Genomic DNA, 25,352 nt, shown 5'->3' on the forward strand with positions numbered 1-25,352 from the left:
TTCCCCATCACTGGTCAAAGGTGTCAACCAGAGCCTAATACAAAAATGTGAATGACTGGTGTGTGAACTATACACACTACTATCATGCTGAAATTATTATATTATAACAACATATTTTTAATAGTAATATGTGTATCACATTATCTTTCAACAGATTTTTGGATTACAGTTAGACGTCATAAAGATATGTAAATTGGTACACGGTGGCGTCATGGATTGTGTTGGTGTCCCGGATGGAGTTCCGACGCCATCTTTACACCAGTGCTGCTGCTACCGGTAGCTAGAGAGTGGGGACGCTGCAGTTGCTCCACTAAGAACCGCCGACTGAGACAGACATACACAAGTTCGATCCGCTCTCCATCGACAGTCCGACCCCGAACACCATGGCAGATCGAGAGCATTTAGTATACCAGGCCAAACTCGCCGAACAAGCTGAGAGATACGATGGTAAGGGCTGAGATATACCGTCAATGCGGAGTATGCCTCAGTCTCATTCGCTTGTCCCCCCGTACTCTACTAACGGGGGGCTTCGAGGTGGGTTGAAGATGGTTTTAGTGAGAGATCGTAGTAGACAAAATGGCGGAGAAGAGGGTTTCCGAACTAGTCATTTAACGTTTAGAGAAGTGGTTTTGTTTGACTGAATAATGTTAGTTAGAAATATTGTCTAACACGTGTATGTATGACTGTGTGTTTGGGCATTCAGCGTTAGCATGTGTCATTCAGTATACGCTATAACTAGTTACTTTCTTGAAACCCGTTGGTTATTTCTGCTGGTGGTGCCGAAGTCGTTGTTGGCCCTCAATGGATATACAACTAACGTTAACTAGCTATTCTATTGTAGCTAATATTGCTAACTAGTAAACTATAGCCTGATAGCAACGTTAGATGTGGTACAATGGCTAATAACTGTTTTATAATATGCATAAAGGAGACGTTAGCTACTGTACAACTTTAGCTACCATGGTGATGAGTTACCGCAAGCTAATTTGTTAGCTAGCTAAAATAATTGGCTGATTTATGGTGAAATAGTTATTTGACAGTATAAGAAACTACAGCTTGGTTAATCTAGCTAGTTAGTTGGTCTTGACGCTAGCTAACTTTCTATCGTGTGTGTGCGCACACAGGCTGTCAAACGCAATTGCGACGACAGAGCTTTGTGGGTTGGGTTTCGGGTTTTCTGCAACACATGTAGTTAGCTGGTACACGTTGGGTAACTATCTTGTTATTAGTTTTCTATTCTAGACGCCAGTTGGCTAACTGTTGCCTTGACATGATTGGCTAAACAGTATATCAACCAGAGCCAATTAACATTAGCTACCGACCAGAACCATTTCGCTATTTAGATAGCTAACGTCAGAGCCATGTAGTTAGCTAGCTAGCTTAGCTAGCAAGCGAACATTAAACTCAACACGCTAACATTAGCTGTCAGTTTTGTATAATGTTATAGCTAGCTAGATAGCGCGATCTGCCTTATTAGCCTAACTGTGGAAAGAACGCAGTCCCTGGCAAGCCGAGTGGGTGTGGTTGTTAAAGGGATAGCTAATGGTGGCTCATTACATTTTCCCAAGCCAGTCAGTGCAACACGTTTCAGCTAGCCAGTCAGTACCTTGACAAATGAGCTGTTGTCTCATTTGTCGATTATTTTTTATTGGTAGTGCAAGTTGGATAACACGTGCTAACAGACAAATATGGTTACAATGTTACAGGCTTTGACATGGCAAGCTTGGGTTAGTTACTTGGCTTCTGGCTTACAAGGGTGTCCACATCAAATAACTGTTGTACTAATCATTCATTGGACCTTAGTGGGGTTTAAATACTTCTACAATAGAGCAACACTGTTTTAATGCTGCAGTCAAATCTAGGTAGGTAGTTATAATTTTCTGTAATATTTTGTTATCTGTCAAATTTTGTTTAATTTGAGGGACTCTGTGTTTTGAAGCTCATTTCTATATAGTTTTGCAAGACTCATGACATATTTTATGTTGGCTATATAATAGTAATAATGGATAACAAAAATAAAGTCTAGACTCAATTTCCCAAAATGTTATTCAGCTACCAAATGTTTTATGTTGATTTGAGCCCTCAATTTAATTAAACATGCTCTTTTACAGAAAGTTATTAGTTCAATTGATGGCAACATTCACACAAGTCTTACTATTTTTGACTCCAACTTTAGAAGATCATATCTCAGTTTCTGAATGTCAGAGACAAACCAGAGATTATTCCCATGTGCATCGGTCACATCTTTCTCTGGCATTTAACTGCTTCTTTCTCACCTAAAGCATTGCAGATTTGTGTTTTAGATCGGTATAAACAGAAAAAACATGAATGTAAGCACCACAGACAATTTAGGAGCACCACAAATATTTTTAAATGTGGAAAACTGTTACTGTAGGGAAAGGAGGACGAACTGCACTGATTCCAACAAATATATTGCCTAGGCTCAGAAGCCTCATGCTCGCCAGCTGGAAAACAACAGGACACATTTTCAAGGTATTAGGCTAAAACTGCTTCTCCAATAGAAATCCCAGAGCACACTTGTAGGCAATGTCATGGCGGAGTTTACTAGCTAAGCTCATGTGTAGACCCAATGACGTGTTTCTAATGGTCATCTCGCACCAAACTGCATGTACAGGAGCTCAAATCAGAGGCACTTCTTAAATATACATTTGTTGACAAATGAAAACATGTCAGTTGTCACTTTCATGAGATTGGAGTAATAACATGTTCAGCTAGTTAATACATTGGCTCATCTAGATTGTGGCTTTAGACTTTGCGAAAATGAAGAACAAAGGAAGAATTTCCCCTTCTCTCATTGACTTCTAAAACCCCGGCTTGGTCTGTTTTATTTGGTATTTAACTGTTTTCATTGATAATACGACTGTAAGTTGTAGTAGTTCTGGTAGTAGTCACTTGAAAGGAAAAACATCCATCACAAAATTAACCACTGGCAAAGCACTGCCTCTCACTGCAGGCGTTGCCTTAGTGAATGGTCCTTGCTGTCCGGGATCCTTGGGATGGCCCTGAGTTACATTCAGTTCATATAAGGCAATCAGTCAATTGAAATAAATTCATATGGATTTCACATGACTGTGAATACAGATACCGTAACGAAAAGAGGTAGGAGCTTTGATCAGAAAAACAGTATCTGTTGTGACCACCATTTGCCTAATGCAGCTCCTTTGCAATGAGTTGGTCAGGCTGTTGATTGTAGAATGTTGTCCCACTCCTCTTCAATGGCTGTGCGAATTTTGGTTGTTGGTGGGAACTGGAACATGCTGTTGTGCATGTCGATCCATAGCATCCCAAACATGCTCAATGGGTGACATGTCTGGTGAGTATGCAGGCCATGGATGAACTGGGAAATGGTCAGCTTCCAGGAATTGTATACAGATCCTTGCGACATGGGGCCGTGCATTCTCACGCTGAAACATGAGGTGATTGTAGCGGGTGAATAGCACGACAGTGGGCCTTAGGATCTCGTCATGGTATCTGTGCATTCAAATTGCCACTGATAAAATGCAATTGTGTTCATTGTCCGTAGCTTATGCCTCCCCATACAATAACCCCACTGCCACCATGGGCCAGGCACTCTCTTCACAAGGTTGACATCCACAAACTGCTTGCCCACACGACGCCATACACATGGTCTGCAGTTGTGAAGCTGGTTGGACGTATTGCCAAATTCTTTAAAATGATGGAGGCGGCTTATGGTAGAGAAATTATTGTTCAGTTCTCTGGCAACAGCTCTGGTGGACATTCCTGCAATCAGCATGCCAATTGCACGCTCCTTAAACTTGAGACTTCTGTGAAATTGTCAGGTGACAACTGCACATTTTAGTGGCCTTTATTGTCCCCAGCACAAGGTGCACTTGTGTAATAATTTTGCTGTTTAATCAGATTCTTGATATGATGCACCTGACCGGTGCATGGATTATCTTGGCAAAGGAGAAATGCTCACTATTATTTATATGTAATAATGACAATTACAATACTGAATGAAAACTTATTTTAACTTAATATAATACATCAATTTAGCCTCAAGTAATGAAACATGTTCAATTTGGTTTAAATAATGCAAAAACAAAGTGTTGGAAAAGAAAGTTAAGTGCAATATGTGCTAACGTTTCAGTTCCTTGCTCAGAACATGAGAACATTTTGAAAGCAGGTGGTTCCTTTTAACATGAGTCTTCAATGTTTCCAGGTAAGAAGTTTTATGTTGTAGTTATTATTGGAATTATAGGACTATTTCCCTCTATACCATTTATATTTCATTAACCTTTGACTATTGTATGTTCTTATAGGCACTTTAGTATTGCCAGTGTAACAGTAGAGCTTCCGTCCCTCTCGTCGCTCCTCCCTGGGCTCGAACCAGGAACACAACGACAACAGCCACTCTCGAAGCAGCGTTTCCCATGCAGAGCAAGGGGAACAACCACTCCAAGTCTCAGAGCGAGTGACGTTTGAAACGCTATTAGCGCGCACCCTGCTAACTAGCTAGCCATTTCACTTCGGTTACACCAGCCTCATCTCGGGAGTTGATAAGCTTGAAGTCATAAACTGCTATGCTTGACGCACAACGAAGAGCTGCTGCTAAAAGGCACGAAAGTGCTGTTTGAATGAATGCTTATGAGCCTGCTGCTGCCTACCACCACTCAGTCAGATACTTGTATGCTCAGTCAGATTATATGCAACACAGGACACGCTTGATAAACTAATAATATCATCAACCATGTGTAGTTAACTAGTGATTATGATTGATTGTTTTTTATAAGATAAGTTTAATGCTAGCTAGAAACTTACCTTGGCTTACTGCATTCGTGTAGCAGGCAGTCTCCTCGTGGAGTGCAACAAGAGGCAGGTGGTTATAGTGTTGGACTTGTTACCTGGAAGGTTGCAAGATTGGATCCCCTGAGCTGACGAGGTGAAAATCCGTCGTTCTGCCCCTGAACGAGGCATTTAACCCACCGTTCCTAGGCCGTCATTGAATATAAGAATGTGTTCTTAACTGACTCGCCTAGTTAAATAAAGATTAAATAAAGGTGTAAAAAAATAAATATATATATATATAAAAAAGAAACTGCCAAATCGGTGTCCAAAAATACAGAGTTCCGATTATGAAAACTTGAAATCGGCCCTAATTAATCGGCCATTTCGATTAATCGACCGACCTCTAATTCAGACCCTTTTACTTTTTCCACGTTTTGTTACGTTACAGCCTTATTATAAAATGTATTAAATAGTCCCCCCCCCTCAATCTACACACAAAGCTTGCAAATGTATGCAAAAATGTATGCAAAAATGTAAACTATCACATTTACATAAGTATTCAGACCCTTTAATCAGTACTTTGTTGAAGCACCTTTGGCAGTGATTACAGCCTCAAGTCTTCTTGGGTATGATGCTACAAGTTTGGCACACCTGTATTTGGGGAGGTCTCTCATTCTTCTCTGCAGAGCTTCTCAAGCTCTTGTCAGGTTGGATGGTGAGCGTCGCTGCACAGCTATTTTCAGTTCTGTCCAGAGATGTTCGATTGGGTTTAACGCCGGGCTGTGGTTGGGCAACTCAAGGACTTTCAGAGACTTTGAAGCCACTCCTGCGTTGTCTGGCTGTGTGCTTAGGGTTGTTGTCCTGTTGAAAGGTGAACCTTTGTCCCAGTCTGAGGTCCTGAGCTTTCTGGGGCTGGCTTTCATCATGGATCTCTCTGTACTTTGCTGTGTTCATCTCTCCCTCGATCCTGACTAGTCTCCCTGTCCCTCCCTCCCTCCCTGACCAAGGCCTTTCTCCCCACGATTGAGGAAAAACATTTATTTAATCGATTTTAGAATAAGGCTGTAACGTAACAAAATGTAGATGTCAAGGTGTCTGAATGCTACTCTATACAAAGGCATACCATTAGTTGCTGATTTCAGTTTTCTAGATTCTATTATCAAAGATTCACCAGCGGTACACACGGGCCAGGCAGTCTGGTCTCTCTTGCTCTGCTCTGAAACAGGATACTGTTCTCTACCAGCTCTAGCCACTGTTGAGAGAGGCGACACCCCCCACCCCTCCTGTCGTTAGGCCTCCTGAAAGGGGACAATCCCCTGTAGGGGCTCAGAGCCAGACTGACACCCCCCCCCCAAGCCTGCTGTGGAACAGGCCATTCCTCCGGGAGCCCCCTTTGGCACAGAGGAATGTGCAAGGCGGATAGTATAGCTGGGGTAGGTGGGGTGGGGGTGTACGAGCTGGTGGTATGTGCCTATGCAGCCCCCCTGACATAACGACGGGAGGAGACGAGGCACCAGTGCGCCACTCTCTTACGTAACCCCTCTCTCCAGCTCAGACGAGTCATCCAGCCCCAATGTTTGTGCAAATGGCTCAGACGGGCTATCTTCTTAGTGGGTATCTTTGCAGAGACTGCTCATTTACTTTTGAATCCTTCCCCTCCTTGCCGCTGCCTCTTTGACGAAGTGCACTTATACACTGCCCCCAGCCTCAGTGGTCCTGGGCACTCAACAGACCTGAACGAATTCCAATGTGGAGTTGTAATGGTGGTGGTAACTCCTCTGCCCCCAACCCACCTCTGTCATGCCTGTCGTCCCCCCCAGAGATGGAGTGGTATTCCACTTTCCTTGATTAATGGGGTGAACAGTTAACAATGTTCTTTTTTTTTATAGACACATCAAGTGTCAGGGTAGCAGAGTTGCTGTGCACTAGTTAGACGTTTTTAAAATGTTTTGAAAAGCATCACAAGTCACATGGACTCACTCTGTTTGCAAACAGAGTATTTAACTTGATTCTGAACCCCACACATACAATTATCTGTAAGGTCCCTCAGTTGAGCAGTGTATTTCAACCACAGACCAAGGAGGTTTTCCAATGAGCATAGTTAAGTTATTAATTACACTTTGGATGGTGTATCAATACACCCAGTCACTACAACGATACAGGCGTCCTTCCTAACTCCTTGCCGGAGAGGAAGGATACCGCTCAGCGCGAGGCCAATGGTTATTTTAAAAAGGTTACATAGTTTGTCTGTGATAGGAGAACTGATGATGAATCAAGAACATCCTCAATACTAACATAATTGACAGAGTGAAAAGGAAGCCTGTACATAATACAAATATTCTAAAATGTGCAGTTTGTTTGTTTGCAACAAGGCACTAAAGTAATGCTGCAAAAAAAGTGGTAAAACAATTACATTTTTGCCTTGAATACAAAGTGTTTAAATTTGGGGCAAATACAACATATGACTGAGAACCACTCGCCATATTTTCAAGAGTAGTGATGGCTGCATCCTGGGTGTGCTTGTAATCATTAAGGACTGAGTTTTTCAGGATAAAAAAAAGAAACGGAATGGAGCTAAGCACAGGCAAAATCCTAGATGAAAACCTTGTCTGTGTTCCACCAGACTGGGAGATTAATTAATCTTTAAGCAGGACTGCAACTTAAAACACAAGGCCAAATCTATACTGGAGTTGCTTACCAAGAAGACAATGAATGTTTCTGAGTGGTCAAGTTAGTTTTGACTTACTTGAAAATCTATGGCAAGACATGAAAATGGTTGTCTAGCAACGATCAACAACCAATTTGACAGAGCTTGAAGAATGTTGAAAATAAAAATGGGCAAATGTTTCACAATCCAGGTGTGGAAAGCTCTTGGAGATTTACCCAGAGACTCACAGCTGTAATTGCTGCCAAAGGTGCTTCTACAAAGTAATGTTTTTAAAAGATCTGAATACTTATATAAATTAGATTTCTGTATTTTATTTTCAATAAATTGGTAATTTCTAAAAACATGTTTTCACTTTGTCATTATAGAGTACTGTGTGTAGATGGGTGAGAAAAAATACATGTAACCTATTTTTATTTATTTGCGCTGTAACGCAGCAATGGGTATGAATACTTTCTGAAAGCACTGTATATACTGAAATCTTGTTTGTTACATTTCCCTGTCCTACCTTTTTAAAAATTGTGTCAATCCAGAGTGGTGTCACTGTCTGAGCACGGCTCTAGCCCACTCATCGACGTCACGGGTCAAGTGGTCTTACTCTGTAGAGATACCGTAGTACCGCTGCTCTTCCCGGGCACTGGTAGTCGAGCATCGAATCTTTAGCTATTCTACTCCATGTCATATGCTGAAGAGACTCGCCTTTCTGTGATATTTGAATATGAACATTCTATAATTGAGCTTGAGGAGAACAGGATTTAATCCCCCTCACAGCTATCCTCCAATCACAGTTTCATTATTTTCATCATTTTCTCCACAGAACACGTCTGTATCCACGTGGGCATTCCAACCTCCAAATGTGTTAGTTTTGATTTTAGGCCTCAAAATACAACATGTTTAGCTAAATGTTTAAAATTTGAATTCATAACAAAGTCAAAAACAATTTCCTGAGGCTCCACATGTTTTCATGGAAAATATTCATGTTATCTCCAACAACCGATGAGCAACTCTTCTGTAAATCCATCGCATATTGAACATAGAGATTGGCAATGACAAATAAAATAATAATATTCATCACATGCGCCGAATACCACTGGTGTCGCCCTTAGTGAAATGCTTACTTATGAGCACTGAAACAATGCATTTAAAAAAACAAGAATTAAAATAACAAGTAATTAAAGAGCAGCAGTAAAATTACAATAGCGAGACTATATACAGAGGGGTACCGGTTAGTCGAGGTAATATGTACATGTAGGTAGAGCTATTAAAGTGACTATGCATAGATAACAACAGAGTAGCAGCGGTGTATTCTCACTCAGGGATGTAATTTGACTTTATTAATCAGGAATTCCTGCTTTCTGAACATTTCCTCCATTCATACATAATAGAAATTGATCTATCCCGTAGCCAAAATCTACATTTCCAGATTTTCTATGTTGTGTGATTGCTGCCAGCAAAAAAGACACAATCCAGAACAGAACAAATTGTTCGTAACTTATTGAAGGCAGGGTGTTTGATGGTTTAGGTTCAGTCTTTTCTCTCTCTGTCAGAAATGGTGGAGTCCATGAAGAACGTGGCGGGCATGGACGTGGAGCTGACGGTGGAGGAGCGGAACCTGCTGTCGGTGGCTTACAAGAACGTGATCGGAGCCAGAAGAGCGTCCTGGAGGATAATCAGCAGCCTTGAACAGAAGGAGGAGAACAAAGGAGGCGAAGACAAACTGAAGATGATCCGGGAATACAGGCAAACGGTGAGCCACGTGGATGGTGGTAGTAGAGGAGAACCCTGATAAAGGCGGCTAGATGTTGAGATGTTGGTTAGCTAAGGATGGTGTGTGGCTCCTTTCAAAGTAGAGGTTTATATCTTGGGGCCTTAAAAAAAAAAGTGTTTAATTTTTAGAGGTCGTTCAAGGGTTAAGTAAAAAAAAAATAGACATTAATGTTGAGTGTTGTCTTTGTCCTCCTTGAGTTTGTTGCCAACAGGTGCTGTGTGTTTTGTCTGCTCTGCAGGTGGAGACTGAGCTGAAATCAATCTGTAATGACATTCTGGATGTACTGGACAAGCACCTCATTCCAGCAGCAAACACTGGAGAATCGAAGGTTTTCTACTACAAAATGTACGTCTGCGGATGGGACAGCTTTTGAAAAACGATTTAGCGTACATCAGCTAATATCTATGCCCTGACTGTTCTAGTAACATATGAAAAGTCTCTCTGCTCTGTGTGAACATCTGCTTCTCAATGGTTCACCCTTTGCCCTGAACTGTGCACTTGTGCGCTACCCCACATGAATTTAAAAGCACACAATTGGTGTAAGCAAGGGATCTTACACCAATCCTTTTAAATCCAAATAGGGGAGTGCATACTTCAGAGTAAATGTGGAATATTGGGACGCAGGGCTAGTCTCTCTAGCAAGTCTAGTCCTGGTCAAGGAGTAGTCTTGTGTCCACACCAGTTTCAAGGGCTGCATGACAGTAAGACCCTTTTGTACATGGGGTTCATTCATAGAATTATGCAGTGTTTTCTCAACCCACAACCCATGCTTGTCTGTTAAGAATATTCATATGTTAACATATGCAGACCATGGATTGATTGAATGTTTTGTGAGTTTGAAATAAGTCTCGTTCTCCCTTTTTCCTCAGGAAGGGAGACTATCACAGGTACCTGGCAGAGTTTGCCACGGGCAACGACAGAAAGGAGGCGGCAGAGAACAGCTTGGTTGCGTACAAAGCTGCAAGTGACATCGCCATGATCGAACTCCCACCGACACACCCTATCCGTCTGGGACTGGCGCTCAACTTCTCCGTATTTTATTATGAAATCCTCAATTCCCCCGACCGCGCATGCAGGTGGGCCCCCTCATCTTCTCTCCCCACTCTTCTCTCGTCTTTTCACTCTCCCATCTCCCTCATCTACGCGCCATTGCAAGATGTTTGAAATAGAAAGCGATTGTGAGTGTGTAATAATGCACAAGCAGGAGGCCCGAGTATTTTAGAAAAACTTTTTTTTTTAAAGAATTCTGGCTATGCCTTGCTATGTGTTTTACTGCAGTACCAGGTGTTAGTCTTTTATTAACATTTTCAAAGAAACAGATTGAGTTTTGATTTGATTAGGTTTTTTAGACCTTATCTAGTGCTGCATCATGTCTACTAGGCTTGGGCGGTATCCACATTTTATATCGTCATAACGTCCTTCTCTCATCCTGGGATTTATTGTATTACTGGCATTACTGGAGAGAAGGACGTTATGACGATATAAAAATGTGCCAGGTACCTGTGGGTGTTAAAATACAACAAAATGCCATTGGGCTTCTATTACCAGAATGCAAACAAAATTGGCACAAACAAACAGCAAAACTGAACATCAATTAATTGCAAAGACTAGCAAATCCAGATCAAAGTTATACAAGCATAGCAAGTAGCTACCAAATGTCATTTTTGGTGAGTGTGGACATTTACAAGCGAACTTGAACATGAGATTGTGCAAATGAAAAACATTGATGCATCCTTTGAAGGAAGGGCAGCATGTGTACAGGGAGCAGATGGGAGAACAATTTAAATGCTAGTTGGAAGCACCGGGGGAAAAATGTCAGCTGTACAGAACTTAGTAGTGAATTGTATGACCTCGTGCGCCGCACACAGACTCGCAGATACATATATAACGTTATGGACTCACCAGCTTCCTTTCTGCCGTTGTGCTATTTCCAAACAAACACGTGGCTGGCTCCTTCTGTTCTGCGGAGCTACTGGTAAGCTTTATAAAGTGAACGGTGACATAAAACCGCAGTCTGCTTTATGTCCTAACGTATTGTTCAAGTTGCCTGCAGCTATTAAATTAAAACTTTAAAAGTATCTACAAATAACAATTTATTGGAAAAACTTCAAAGAAATAGTTTCAACAGTTTTGAAGAACCATCCCATGGCTTTTTCCAAATATCCTGATACATGGTTTATACGATATGCTGCCCATGCCTATATTTCAGATTGGGCATGCAATTGTCTCTCCTATACAGTACATGGAAGTCACCTGATGTCCAGGCTAGTAATACAATATAATATATATTTTTATTTATCAAGACATGTTATTGTATGCTCCATACATGTTGACTAATGTTCAGCAAATTGTTGATGTGACTCGGACACACTGTAAAATCCAACCTTTGACACTCCCTCTCTGCCCACGCTGTTGCCCTCAGGTTGGCAAAGGCGGCATTTGACGATGCCATTGCAGAACTGGACACGCTGAGCGAGGAGAGCTACAAGGACTCTACACTCATCATGCAGTTGCTACGCGACAACCTGACACTATGGACTTCAGATATGCAGGGAGACGGTGAGCGTTCCATGCTTCTTCACCTATTACATGTAGAACAATACAGTTCAAGGTCTAAACCCACTCCAACGTCTGTGGTCATGTGGAGGATGGATGTTTTCCACCTATTGACAGCACACACTGCTGGGCTGGTGCTGTGTGCTCTTAGGGTTGGAGAGTTGACCTCACCCACCCTTTATCTTCCCCCTCAGCACAGTGGTTTTTCCTCTAACCTCAGCAGCGCTCCCTCTCTTTCTCCAGCTCTCTTTCTTTCTATTTCTCTTTTTCTCTATCTTTCTGTTTCAACCCTTTCTCTTTTACTGTCTGTATCCCTCTGTCTGAGATGTACTCATGTTCAAGGCTTTCTCTCTCATGTCTCCATCTTCCACTGTATAGATTCTTAAGGACAACCCCCCCCCCCTCCCCCACTCCATTCCCTCAATAGAACTGTATTTTGTAAGTCATCTTTCTCCTGTCTTGGGCATCCCTCTTCCTTTGTCAATCAGACTTGCTGCCCTTCACTAACACTTTTTCTCTGCATCTTCCAGCGCCGGGTTAATTAATTCACACTAGTAAAATGTTGTGGACCGCGAAACATTTGAGTGCTGTGTGGTTAGTGTCACTGTCCTACTCACTGCAACGCAATTTTACCAACACTGTCTGTCTGGGTTTGGGCTAGAGTTTAGGTATTCCACTTATTATTATGGCTGAACATGACATACTCAGTAATCACACTGAATCCTTGGGACCCTGTTTGTCACTCGTAAATCTGCAAACAGGCAGTTGATACACATCAACACTGATGTTGTCCACACCAACTGCATGTAGCATCTCGTAGGCACTAATTAGGCACCTTATTATAGTTTCTATTTTTGATCTTCGTAGATTCTGAACCTTTGTTAGACTCGCTGCTTTAATTCTTACCAAGTAGATGGCTGTGCCATCTCTATGGAAACATTCCTAAGCAACCAGCCTAGGTGGCCCGAAAGGCATTTGCTAGCTATCAAATCTTTACTGAGGCGTTTGACATTTTGCCGTGTGAAGAATAGATATTTGTGTTGATACTGGTTTGTACACTAGCACTAGTGCCTTTTAGAATGCATTCATACCCTGTGACTTATTCCACATTTTGTTACAGCCTGAATTCAAAATGGATTAAATATATATTTAAGTAAAAACTGTAACTAGGCCACTCAGGAACATCTTCTAAAGCAACTCCAGTATAGATTTGGCCTTGTGTTTTAGGTTATTGTCTTGCTGAAAGGTGCATCTCCTAGTATCTGTTGGAAGGCAGACTGAACCAGGTTTTCCTCTTAAGAATTCAAATGTGCTTATGGCTGTATTCCATTTATTTTTATCCTGAATGTACTAGTCCTTACCGATGACAAGCATACCCATAACATGATGCAGCTACTGCCATGCTTGAAAATATGGAGAGTGGTACTCAGTGACGTGTTCAGTTTGATTTGCCCCAAACGTAATGCTTTGTATTCAGGACAAAAAGGTAAATTCTTTGCCACATCATTTGCAGTATTACTTTAGTGCCCTATTGCAAACAGGATGCATGTTTTGGATTTTTAAAATTCTGTACAGGGTTCCTTCTTTTTAGTAATTTGTTAGTATTGTGGAGTAACTACAATGTTGATCCATCCTCCGTTATCTCCCATCACAGCCATTAAACTCGAACTGTTTTAAAATCACAATTGGCCTTGTGAAATACCTAAGCGGTTTCCTTCCTCTCTGGCAACTGAGTTAGGAAGGATGCCTGTATCTTTGTTGTGACTGGGGTTATTGATAAACCATCCAAAGCCTAATTAATAACTTCACCATGCTCAAAGGGCTATTCAGTGTCTGCTTTGTATTTTTTTTACACATCTACCAATCGGTGTCCTTTGAGAGGCATTGGAAACCTCCCAGTTCTTGGTGGATGAATCTGTGCTTGAAATTCACTTGTCGGTTGAGGGACCTAACAGATAATTGTGTATGTGGGATACAGAGATGGGGTAGTCAATAAAAAATCATGTTAACCACTATTATTGAACACGAATGAGTCAATTTAAATTATGTGATTTGTTAAGCACATTTACTCCTGAACTTATTTAGGCTTGCTATTACAAAGGGGTTGAAAACTTATTGACTCAGGACATTTCCACTTTGAAGTTGTAATTTCTACAAACAAATTCCACTGACATGGGTTATTCTGTGTAGTTCAGCGACACAATCTTAATGTATTACATTTAAAATTCAGGCTGTAACACAACAAAATAAGTCATGGGGCATGAACACTTTCTGATGCCACTATGCACAGTCTCCTGCCAACCACCAATGTGTTTTTAAGGTACCTTTTTGTGCAACATGACTCGTGGGTGGGTTTTCCAACGCCTTTGTAGTGTATGTTATCTCTGCCATTGACTCCGAAGGCATTCATATCACACATTTTGCTGGCATAGACTGACAACCAAACGGCAATTTTATAATTGTAATGCTCATGGCATTGTTTTTTTTTAAACAACAGCTAACTTCCTTCACATTGCACACAGAGACAAAATGTTATGTTTGGGTTAGTAGAACAAAGCACTATCCCTTTAAGGTTATGATTGGGGGAGGGAAAGCAGATCATAGATCTATACCTAGGGGACCTTAATCTTGGAGTCTTTGACTGGTGGTCTTGGAGTGTTGGGCCAGTAACTGAAAGGGTGCTGGATCGAATCCCCGAGCTGACAAGGTAAACATCTGTCGTCCTGAGCAAGGCAGTTCCCCAGGTGCCGAAGACGTGGATGTGGATTATGGCAGCCCCCCGCACCTCTCTGATTCAGAGGGGTTGGATTAAATGCGGAAGACTCATTCAGTTGTATAACTGACTTGGTATCGATCCCCTTTTCCCTTCCTCAGCCCATCTCACTCACCCATCACCACCTATCTTTACCAATCACTCCTCCCCTGAAAACCATATCACTGTAAACCTCACCTTCCTGTTGCCATGGTAACAGTGGGTGGGCTCTGGGCTTTCTTTTGTCCATTTATGTTTGTGGTGAAAATGACACTGGCTTTGAATGATGATTAAAAATATACAATTAAATGTAATACATGTGCCTCTCTCTTTAGGTGAAGAACAGAATAAAGAAGTGCTGCAAGATGTGGAGGATGAGACCCAGTGAGACTTCACGGCCAATATGAGACACCCCCTCCGCCTGCTAGCCCCAGTTCCAACTATGGTGTCAGTGAGAGCTCCCAAACTCGGCTTTTACGCCGATGCCAACTCGCTCTTTTACCCCTTTTCTTGTTCACTATCACTCTTTATCTGTCTGTCAGTTCTTCTGGTTTTCCTTTTATAAAAAAATTAAGATAAAAATCACCCATTTCATTGGAAATAATAACTTCTGCATTTAAACACAAGAGAAAATATAAAAGCTGAAGCTTCGAGCTGATATATATATATTAGTAAAAGCCCTGTTGCAAGCCTGGCCATGTAAGGGTCACGTCATTTGTCACTTTTTTGTTTTCATTTTTGCTGTGTCATCAGTTGCCAAGTGTGCTTGCCTGCGGTCGTCAACGTTCACGCGCTCGCTGACTTTATTTTTAAAACACAAACGTTTGCTGTAACTCTTTTTCTAGAACTGATTGATGTCTTCGTGCTACTTTACTCTAGTTGTCTAAGCCTTTGGTCGCAAATTAGGGATGGTGGCGGCTTTTGAATGTTTTTAAAAGGGACATAAAGCTTTTTTAGAAGGAACGAAGTGCCCTTTGTGTTTCTCCTCTCATTGCCAGACTCTTATCAATGACGATAGCAGAACTTCCCCCGAGCATCTCTTTCTTTGCGATCACCACTCAGGTCCGAGGCATGGACCACACATTGTTGTGCAGTCTGTAGCGCTGCTCTTGTACTGGTTGCTGACATATAGAGACGATGGCTTGTAGCAGTGTAAAAAAACAAAAACAAGGAGCGTGAAGTTTCTCCATCTCTCTTATGTGAGGTAAAGCAGGTTTGCATTGGCACCGTAAAAAAACTTTGTTTAAAAAAAGAAACCTGCTTATGTTATCTTGTATTGCCCCTCTGTTCCAGAATGTTCTCTTTCTCCCTCTGTCCTGCCCCCTTATTTTCTCTCTTCTGTTCAGTATGTGTAGCTTGAATCTGATTTGTACTACTGGATATTCTGACTGGACCCACACGCCCCGTCTGTCTTCTTACTGAAACACAGCATGGAAATTAACATTTAAACTTCAAATAAAAAAAAAGAAACTTACATTAAAATGCACCTGTGGTGTCATTTTTCGATTCAAATTCGCTGTACTATCTTTAGCCAGAGACTGATAAGTTTTACCTTTGACAGTTTACCTTCTGTTGTTACTGTCATCTAAGGGTAAGGTGCTCATTCAGTGAACTGATCAGGAAATAAGTGTCTTACGCTCTGACAGTAACAGAGCATAAACTGTTTTGATTATGTGGATCATTTCCATTGGAGTGCGTAGGTTGGATCAAGAAAAGAGGGAAAAGCAACAGAAGATTACACACTTTTGGGATGCCGTCTAATACAGTATCTTGTTTTCAGCCCCATGGATTACTTGTACTTAGGGTCATAGGTCTATTCACTATGCAATAAGGTGAAATGTTCACAATGTTGCAACTAGAAATGTAATTAGTAGAGCGGACATGATTTCCTATTAGCTATGACATAAAATCATAGATAAATGCTCTACAAAATGCATTCTGTCTATTCTTTAATTTCGCACCCTCCTGGTCAAATTTATTTGTACAGGTGGCCTTCACAATTATTTATATTCCTTGATCATTACATAGCCATTAGAGGGCAGCACAGTCCTATTGAATTATATTCCCGTTTGAAACTACAGTCGTGGCCAAAGTTTTGAGAATTACACAAATATTAATTTTCAGTCTGCTGCCTCAGTTTGTATGATGGCAATTTGCATATACTCCAGAATGTTATGAAGAGTGATCAGATTCATTGCAATGTCCCTCTTTGCCATGCAAATGAACTGAAACTCTTCCCCCCCCCAAACCATTCCACTGCATTTCAGCCCTGCCACAAAAGGACCAGCTGACATGTCAGTGATTCTCTTGTTAACACAGGTGTGAGTGTTGACAAGGCTGGAGATTACTTTGTCATGCTGATTGAGTTGGAATAACAGACTGGAAGCTTATAATATAATAATAATAATAATATATGCCATTTAGCAGACGCTTTTATCCAAAGCGACTTACAGTCATGTGTGCATACATTCTACGTATGGGTGGTCCCGGGGATCGAACCCACTACCCTGGCGTTACAAGCGCCATGCTCTACCAACTGAGCTTCAAAAGGAGGGTGGTGCTTGAAATTATTGTTCTTCCTCTGTCAATCATGGTTACCTGCAAAGAAACACATGCCGTTGTCATTGCTTTGCACAAAAAGGGCTTCACAGGCAAGGATATTGCTGCCAGTAAGATTGCACCTAAATCAACCATTTATTGGATCATCAAGAACTTCAAGGAGAGTGGTTCAATTATTGTGAAGAAGGCTTCAGGGCGCCCAAGAAAGTCCAGCAAGCGCCAGGACCGTCTCCTAAAGTTGATTCGGCTGCGGGATCGAGGCACCACCAGTACAGAGCTTGCTCGGGAATGGCAGCAGGCAGGTGTGAGTGCATCTGCACGCACATTGAGGCGAAGACATTTGGAGGTTGGCCTGGTGTCAAGAAGGGCAGCAAAGAAGCCACTTCTCTCCAGGAAAAACATCAGGGACAGACTGATATTCTGCAAAAGGTACAGGGATTGGACTGCTGAGGACTGGGGTAAAGTCATTTTCTCTGCTGAGTCCCCTTTCCGATTGTTTGGGGCATCCGGAAAAAAAGATTGTCTGGAAGACAAGGTGAGTGCTACCATCAGTCCTGTGTCATGCCAACAGTAAAGCATACTGAGATCATTCATGTGTGGGGTTGCTTCTCAGCCAAGGGAGTGGGCTCACTCACAATTTTGCCTAAGAACACAGCCATGAATAAAGAATGGTGCCAACACATCCTCCGAGAGCAACTTCTCCCAACCATCCAGGAACAGTTTGGTGACTAACAATGCTTTTTCCAGCATGATGGAGCACCTTGCCATAAGGCAAATGTGATAACTAAGTGGCTCGGGGAACAAAACATTGATATTTTGGGTTCATGGCCAGGAAGCTCCCCAGACCGTAATCCCGTTGAGAACTTGTGGTCAATCCTCAAGAGGCGGGTAGACAAACACAAACCCACAAATTCTGACAAACTCCAAGCATTGATTATGCAAGAATGGGCTGCCGTCAGTCAGGATGTGGCCCAGAAGTTAATTGACAGCATGCCAGGGCAGATTGCAGAGGTCTTGAAAAAGAAGGGTCAACACTGCAAATATTCTATTTGCATCAACTTCATGTCATTGTCAATAAAAGCCTTTGACACTTCTGAAATGCTTGTAATTATACTTCAGTATTCCATAGTAACATCTGACAAAAATATCTGAAGACACTGAAGCAGCAAACTTTGTGAAAATTAATAATTGTCATTCTCAAAACTTTTGGCCACGACTATACAGTATGATGAGGAATAGACCCATCAATCTGTTATTGGCTACATCGGGGTTGTTTTCTTGACTGATAAACATGCAGTTGTGAAATGGAGAACTTATGTTGGAGGAAATATATTTTTTTCAGCACATATGGAAGTGGTTCACTATGTGGGTGCTAAAACAGACTGATTCACTTCTCCCCAGGTTCATCTTCATTAGGGCACATCGTACCAAAACGTTTTGCAAAAGAAAATTTAAACATGCTGTTATTGGACGGGTCCAAGTCATATTTCCCAGTTTCATTCCGTTTGGTGCCTAATGAACATGACCCAGGTTTTCAAAGGGAGTTTCCTTTTTCTAAAATCGGTCCCGTTCTTGTAATACCTGAGGCTTTTAAGCATTGTGCTTGTTTGACATTGCAACTGCCAACTAACTGGTCTACAAATGACCTGCAATGCTGAACCAACCCATTGTGTGACTGCTGATTTGTTTATTTCCCTCTCCTATGAGATTTCTGTTTTTCTTTAACTCTGGTGCTCATTGACGCAATTATGTATTAACTAGGGCCCAGCTGACATTCAAATCTATATCTTTTAACCTGATTTAATTAGCCTTACTTTGAATATGTATGGCGAAGGCTATACCTATAGTGCACCAAATAACAACCCTTAGTAGTCGTAAAGAACCATATTTTCTATTTCTGAACGCACCTAAACCAATGAACGTCTTCTGCACAGAGAGCTCAGAGGCTACTCTCCACTTTAACTCAGATTCTGCACGTTAATTCCCCTCACATGAGAAAAGGGGGTCTGAATTTGGGTGTCAACCTCATTGGCTAGTTCCTTCAGCCCACTAATCGTGTTGCTCCGTGTAAATCTCCCCATGGCCCCAGAGATGAGCGCTAACACCGTGACATAGCCAGGCACGGCTCATTGCTGGCTGATGAGAATCATGAATCTAAGCACATCTTCAGTAGTGTGTGTCACAGGATGGACAAGGTGTGCGCGTGTCTGGTTGCATGTGTACCAGTGTCTTGACAGTGTTTTGTTGTGTACACAGTGTGTCTCTCTCTTTAGGGGGGTGGTAATGTCTGCTCAAAGTGGGTCATGGTTTTATTAGGCTCCTTTGCAGTGATGTGCAGACAGGACTCAATACCTGAGGAAGAAACTAACGTGTGGCTGACAAGGGGATTAGGGAGAAGTTGCCCCTAGATACTCTTCTTGGGTCAGTTTTGGGCTCACTTTTCCTGACCAATCTGTGAGGAAAGGTTTAAAAAAGTTTTACTGTCTTGTCCTGAAGTGGACAGTCTAACCTGTTGTATATTTACCACTTCTTTCCTCATAAAACATGCACACACATTCTAGTGCCATTTCCCCCTAGTCTAGATTGTTTTTTTCCCTTTTTTCCCCCATTGCAGTCCATGAGTCCCCTGCTTACTGGTTTCAGTAGCTCACCAGTCATTGCCATCTCACATCAAACTAGTAAGAGCCCGTTTGACTCCAAACATCTTAATTGAGGATTGTCAATTATGGATTGAAAGATCAAGGGCCAGTGTTGATCAGTCCTGTCTTGCAGATGTGAGCTAGCAGCCATCGTGAAGTTATGTCACCATCCCTGAGACCTGAAGCAACAGCTCTTCCTTTGCCCAACCAAGACTCATTTTGTCCGCTACTGGTATGAAGTGTTGCTGGCGTGGGATTGAATTCTGCCTCAACTGTCGGTCATAACGGGTAGTTCTAGCAGTGGGATGATCAGTCCTAGAAGCCCTTTGCCATCTATCAGGAGACACTACAGCTTTCCTCCATTGTTGTCCTCTCTTATTTCTTCTTCAATCTATCCAACCCTCCTGTAGCACACTGTGTGTTGGTGCTTGCGCATGCGTGCATTCTAACTTTTATCAGATAATAGAGCTGTCAGCCCCACTGTCACACTGCAGGCGTACAGCAGGGCAAGAATGGTGTGGCCACTCTGCCCTGGGAACATTAGTATCTGTCTGCATCAGGCACACATCACTGAACCCAGGCACAGACAAACATTTGGAGGTGGGGGGCGCTATGGGCGGATTAGATATTTTGGGAAATGGCTAATATGGCCTGCTGGATGCTGCTGTTGCAATTCCACATGGTGGCCATTTTGGTGCAATGTTGCATCAGCTGATAAGGGGCCCATACAAATGTGTTGTCTGCTCCTGGTGGGGGAGCTGGATGAGGTTCATATCACTTGGTGATGAGGCCTGGCGGGGTGTGTCTGTCTGAATGTGGGTCTGTTAGTCTCTCGCTCTGTCTGCTTGCCTATGTGTGAGAGCCCGAAACACACACACCCACTGATTTGTCAACCTGACCGTCTGCGCTCATGAGGTTATTCGCGGCTAGCATTAATTTGTGATGTTATCCTCTACTCATCAGCCACCCTGCTAAATATGTTACTAGCTGCCCTGTCAGGGTTGGTGACTCACTGCACATCAGGTCCCTATACCTCTGTGTTTGTGTGTTAAGAGTAGAGCAAGACACACCCATTCTCTATCAAACCTGTCCCTTCTACCCCACCCCAGAATGGATACTGGCCCAAATAGTTTTCAATGGCCACTTTTATATTTTTAGCTCACTGTTACCCATGGAAGTTTGGAGTGGAAATAACTTGCTCACCTCACGCTTACAGCACTTGAGCCACTGTACCAGATGGGGATCTGTAAAATTCACTCTGCTTGAAGTGTCTCCACTTGTGCTGCTGAATAGCTAGTTTTCTGTGGCACGACTGGGTAACATGCCAAAGGTACTACGTTCGAGCCTTGGTATGAGCTGAATCAGGAGGAAGGATTACTCGCTAAGCAAGCAGCTTGAAGTCCTGTACACCACCAGCAGGAGTAGTATCACCAGTGATTGAAATCCGATGACACATTGTTTTGTCATTTAGGATTTTCTTAAATAGATTTGAGCATGTGTGGCCTCCAAGGTCATTAACCCTTTAAAATAATTTACTAAAGCAATTAATAATTTTGCCATTAATGTAATTTCCCTTCATTTAAATGAAGTAACACCATTGAGACTTTTTAGACATTTTATCAATGGAATCCTTAAATTTGACATACTAAAAGTGTGTGATCAGCTAATGATTTCCTTTAATATAGACCCCTTCCCTGATAAGTTTGCCAATGGAGGGAAGGTTCAAGATCCTAGTATATATTTGAAATTAGTGATTTTTTAAGGCATTAACTCCAATGACACAAAACGTAGGGACTCATAGATTTGTTAAAAAGCGATTGAATGGAATCTTAAGCACTTACAAACTTGTAACATTGTACAAATTGGAGTTTGTATCGTCGAACGAATTACATATTACTTTTTTTTTTTAGGACATACCATCTCATACAAAATGGATGACGTTCACAACTGTACACAAATTTCGGGTAACCTGTTTGGCTTGGTAACTCTACTATCAAAATTACTGGCTGAAATTATACTACACCTTCATACCTTTCTTAAATGTTTTGCTTTGGTACTATTTTCACAGTATCTGGTGTTTTTTATTATTATTTTTTAAATATTTTTTCACTCTTTAGTACAAAACTCAACTGGTAAGACTTGTAACACAGCCAGTCTTGCGTTCAAAACCTTTCATTGTGTGTTAATTTTGTTTGTAGACATCTTTTACCACACAACCATTGTGAAATATGAGCACATTGGTTTAATCACCAAAATACACCATATATTCTCAATTTATACTAAACAAAAATATAAACCCAACATGTAAAGTGTTGGTTCCATGTTTCATGAGCAGAAATAAAAGGTCCCAAAAATGTCCCATATGCACAAAAAGCTAATTTCGCTTAAATGTTGTGCACATCCGTGTTAGTGAGCATTTCTCCTTTGCCAAGATAATCCATGCACCTGACAGCTGTAGCATATGAAGAAGTTGATTAAATGGTGTGTTCATTACACAGAGGCACCTTGTGCTGGCGTCAATAAAAGGCTGTTGTAAAATGTGCAGTTGTCACACAACACCATGCCACAGCTGTTTTGAGGGAGTGTGTAATTCGCATGATGACTGCAGGAATGTAATTGAATGTTAATTTATCTGCCATAAGCCACCTTTATCCTCCTTTTAGAGAATTTTGCAGTCCATCCAACTGGCCTCATCACTGCAGACCACAACCTCCACATCTGGCTTCTTCACCTGCGGGATTGGCTGAGACTAGCCATCCGGACAGCTAATAAAACTGAGTGTTTGTCTGTAATAAAGCCTTTTTGTGATTGGCTGGGCCGGGCTCCCCATATTTCCTTATGAACTGTAACTCTGTAAAATAGTTAATTGTTGTGTTTTTAGATTTTAACCAGTTAATCCAATAGCAGAACATGTAAGATACATGTTTCAAAGTTGCCATTTGATTGTAGTATGCTACAGTACTGTAAATTACAGTACACTACTGTTTTTGCATTAGGCAATACACTTGCAATACCCATTAAAATTGACTGAACATCAAATAATTTATATCCCTTGTGTGATTATCTTTCACAATGTAATCAAATAAATTAAACAATGTTTAGCATTCACTTGTTTGCATGAAGCCGGTTGTCATCGAAATCGAAGTTAATATCCTCATTGTTCATGCACCTGGGGGGGAAAACCTTTTTGGAATGGAAGATCCAAGCCTGACATACTGTAGGCCTGGATTGAAATCACATCTAGCCTCATCCATGGCCTGAAGGAGGGTGGTACGCTCATGGGGATAGCGATCACACGTATTGTAATCATGTATTTTATTGCATTGTATTGTAGTGGTCCTGTATGTGGCTTGGTTCCTAAGAACATGGTACTAGCAGTTCATTTATCACTGGGGTCACATACCAAAATGTGTGGACTGTTTGGATAAAAGTATCTGCTACGTAAATGGCATATTACAGTATTACAGTACTCTATTTGCGAATGCAATTTTACTGTAACAGTGTGATTTGGTGTTTTGTACTTAGTCAATTGAAAATGTGCTTAGTTTTGAAACGACTGCCTTTTTGATGAACACACACACATCGACAGAGGCTGTGTAAGAACAGAGGGGGGAAACGTTGCAATGTGCATCACATCAAAGCCCAGGATTTAGGAGGATCAGACAGACAGATTCCCAGTACATGTAATGAGTCATCAGGTAAACTAAGGTAAAGCTTGTCACTGGGGAGAAAGCTTATGTGATGATTTATAGTCTTACTACTATATATTCACATTTTCTGATGCATATTATACTCGGCCTGCTACAGCTAGTTGGGTAACATAATGATCTTTATTAAATACCAGCCATTTTGGGTTTGCGTGGGGGGGGCTTACATTGGTTACTGAGGTACTAAACTCAGCAAAAAAAGAAACGTCCTCTCACTGTCAACTGCGTTTATTTTCAGCAAACTTAACGTGTAAATATTTGTATGAACATAAGATTCAACAACAGACAAACTGGACAAGTGCCAGACGTTTGACTAACAGAAATGGAATAATGTGTCCCTGAACAAAGGGGGGGTCAATTCAAAGTAACAGTCAGTATCTGGTGTGGCCACCAGCCGCATTAAGTACTGCAGTGCATCTCCTCCTCATGGACTGCACCAGATGTGCCAGTTCTTGCTGCGAGATGTTACCCCCCTCTTCCACCAAGGCACCTGCAAGTTCCTGGACATTTCTGGGGGGAATGGCCCTAGCCCTCACCCTCCAATCCAACAGGTCCCAGACATGCTCAATGGGATTGAGATCCAGACTCTTCACTGGCCATGGTAGAACGCTGACATTCCTGTCTTGCAGGAAATCACACACAGAACGAGCAATATGGCTGGTGGCATTGTCATGCTGAAGGGTCATGTTAGGATGAGCCTGCAGGAAGGGTACCACATGAGGGAGGAGGATGTCTTCCCTGTAACGCACAGCGTTGATATTGCCTGCAATGACAAGCTCAGTCCGATGATGCTGTGAAACACCTCCCCAGACCACGACGTACCCTTCACCTCCAAATCGATCCCGCTCCAGAGCACAGGCCTCAGTGTAACGCTCATTCCTTTGACGATAAACACAAATTGGACCATCACCCCTGGTGAGACAAAACCGCGAATCATCAATGAAGAGCTATTCTTGCCAGTCCTGTCTGGTCCAGCGACGGTGTTTGTGCCCATAGGCGATGTTGATGCCTGGTGAGGACCTGCCTTACAACAGGCCTACAAGCCCTCAGTCCAGCCTCTCTCAGCCTATTGCGGACAGTCTGAGCACTGATGGAGGGATTGTGCGTTCCTGGTGTAACTCGGGCAGTTGTTGTTGCCATCCTGTACCTGTCCCGCAGGTGTGATGTTCGGATGTACCGATCCTGTGCAGGTGTTGTTACACGTGATTAGAATTTTTACGAATTATCTTTCTTTTTTTGCTGAGTTTATTACCTTGCTCATAGTTTTCCATGTAAACTCTCCCACTATAATTGACTATTGATCGTAACCAGGATCCCACATTGACTAGCTGTTTGTGTGACTTTTAGTCTTCATCCCAAATGACACCATATTTCCTACATAGTGACTACTTCTGAACAGAGCCCTATGGGCCCTGATCAAAGGTATTGCCCTAGGGAATACGATGCCTTTTGAAGCCGTCTGTTTGTTTGTATTCTTGTGTGTGTATGATGAGATGATGCATTGTTTTTATGCACATCTTGATAGTACTTCTTAGTGGCATTACAGGTAGTTAAGAGTTATTAAGGGGTGATAAACCAACTGGAATTTGTCTCTCACTGTCATTCATGGATGAGTGGATTCAATGCCAGCTTATTTCTCTACTTCTCATTCTCTCTCGTCTCTTTCTCCTCCCCCTCTCTCTCACTTTTACGTTCTCTCTCATTCTTGTTCTTTTTGCACAAGACTGAACATGGGTAATAGCATTGCCATAAATGGATGGGGGCAAGTTTCAGCTCTTTCCATCAGATTAGGACTCATAGAAGGCCACTTCAGAATATTCCAATGTTTTGCTCTTATCCATTCTTGGGTTCTTTTAGCTGTGTGTTTGGGACATTATTCTGTTGGAGGACCCATGAGACCTGCGACAGCTTTCTGACACTGGGCAGTACGTTTCGC

At 42.0% G+C, this 25,352-nt stretch overlaps 1 protein-coding gene across 1 annotated transcript; it reads left to right on the top strand.

The window, feature by feature from the left end:
* The first annotated feature begins 225 nt into the window (after window positions 1-225).
* On the top strand, window positions 226-15,993 carry LOC118389912 (14-3-3 protein epsilon). Its single transcript, XM_035779885.2, has 6 exons — window positions 226-447; window positions 8,983-9,182; window positions 9,442-9,548; window positions 10,073-10,279; window positions 11,626-11,762; window positions 14,847-15,993. The coding sequence occupies exons 1-6, from the start codon at window positions 384-386 to the stop codon at window positions 14,897-14,899; spliced, it is 768 nt and encodes a 255-aa protein (XP_035635778.1). The 5' UTR covers window positions 226-383; the 3' UTR covers window positions 14,900-15,993.
* Window positions 15,994-25,352: the final 9,359 nt, after the last annotated feature.

The sequence above is a fragment of the Oncorhynchus keta genome, chromosome 11, assembly GCF_023373465.1.
Source record: "Oncorhynchus keta strain PuntledgeMale-10-30-2019 chromosome 11, Oket_V2, whole genome shotgun sequence".
Lineage (NCBI taxonomy): Eukaryota > Metazoa > Chordata > Actinopteri > Salmoniformes > Salmonidae > Oncorhynchus > Oncorhynchus keta.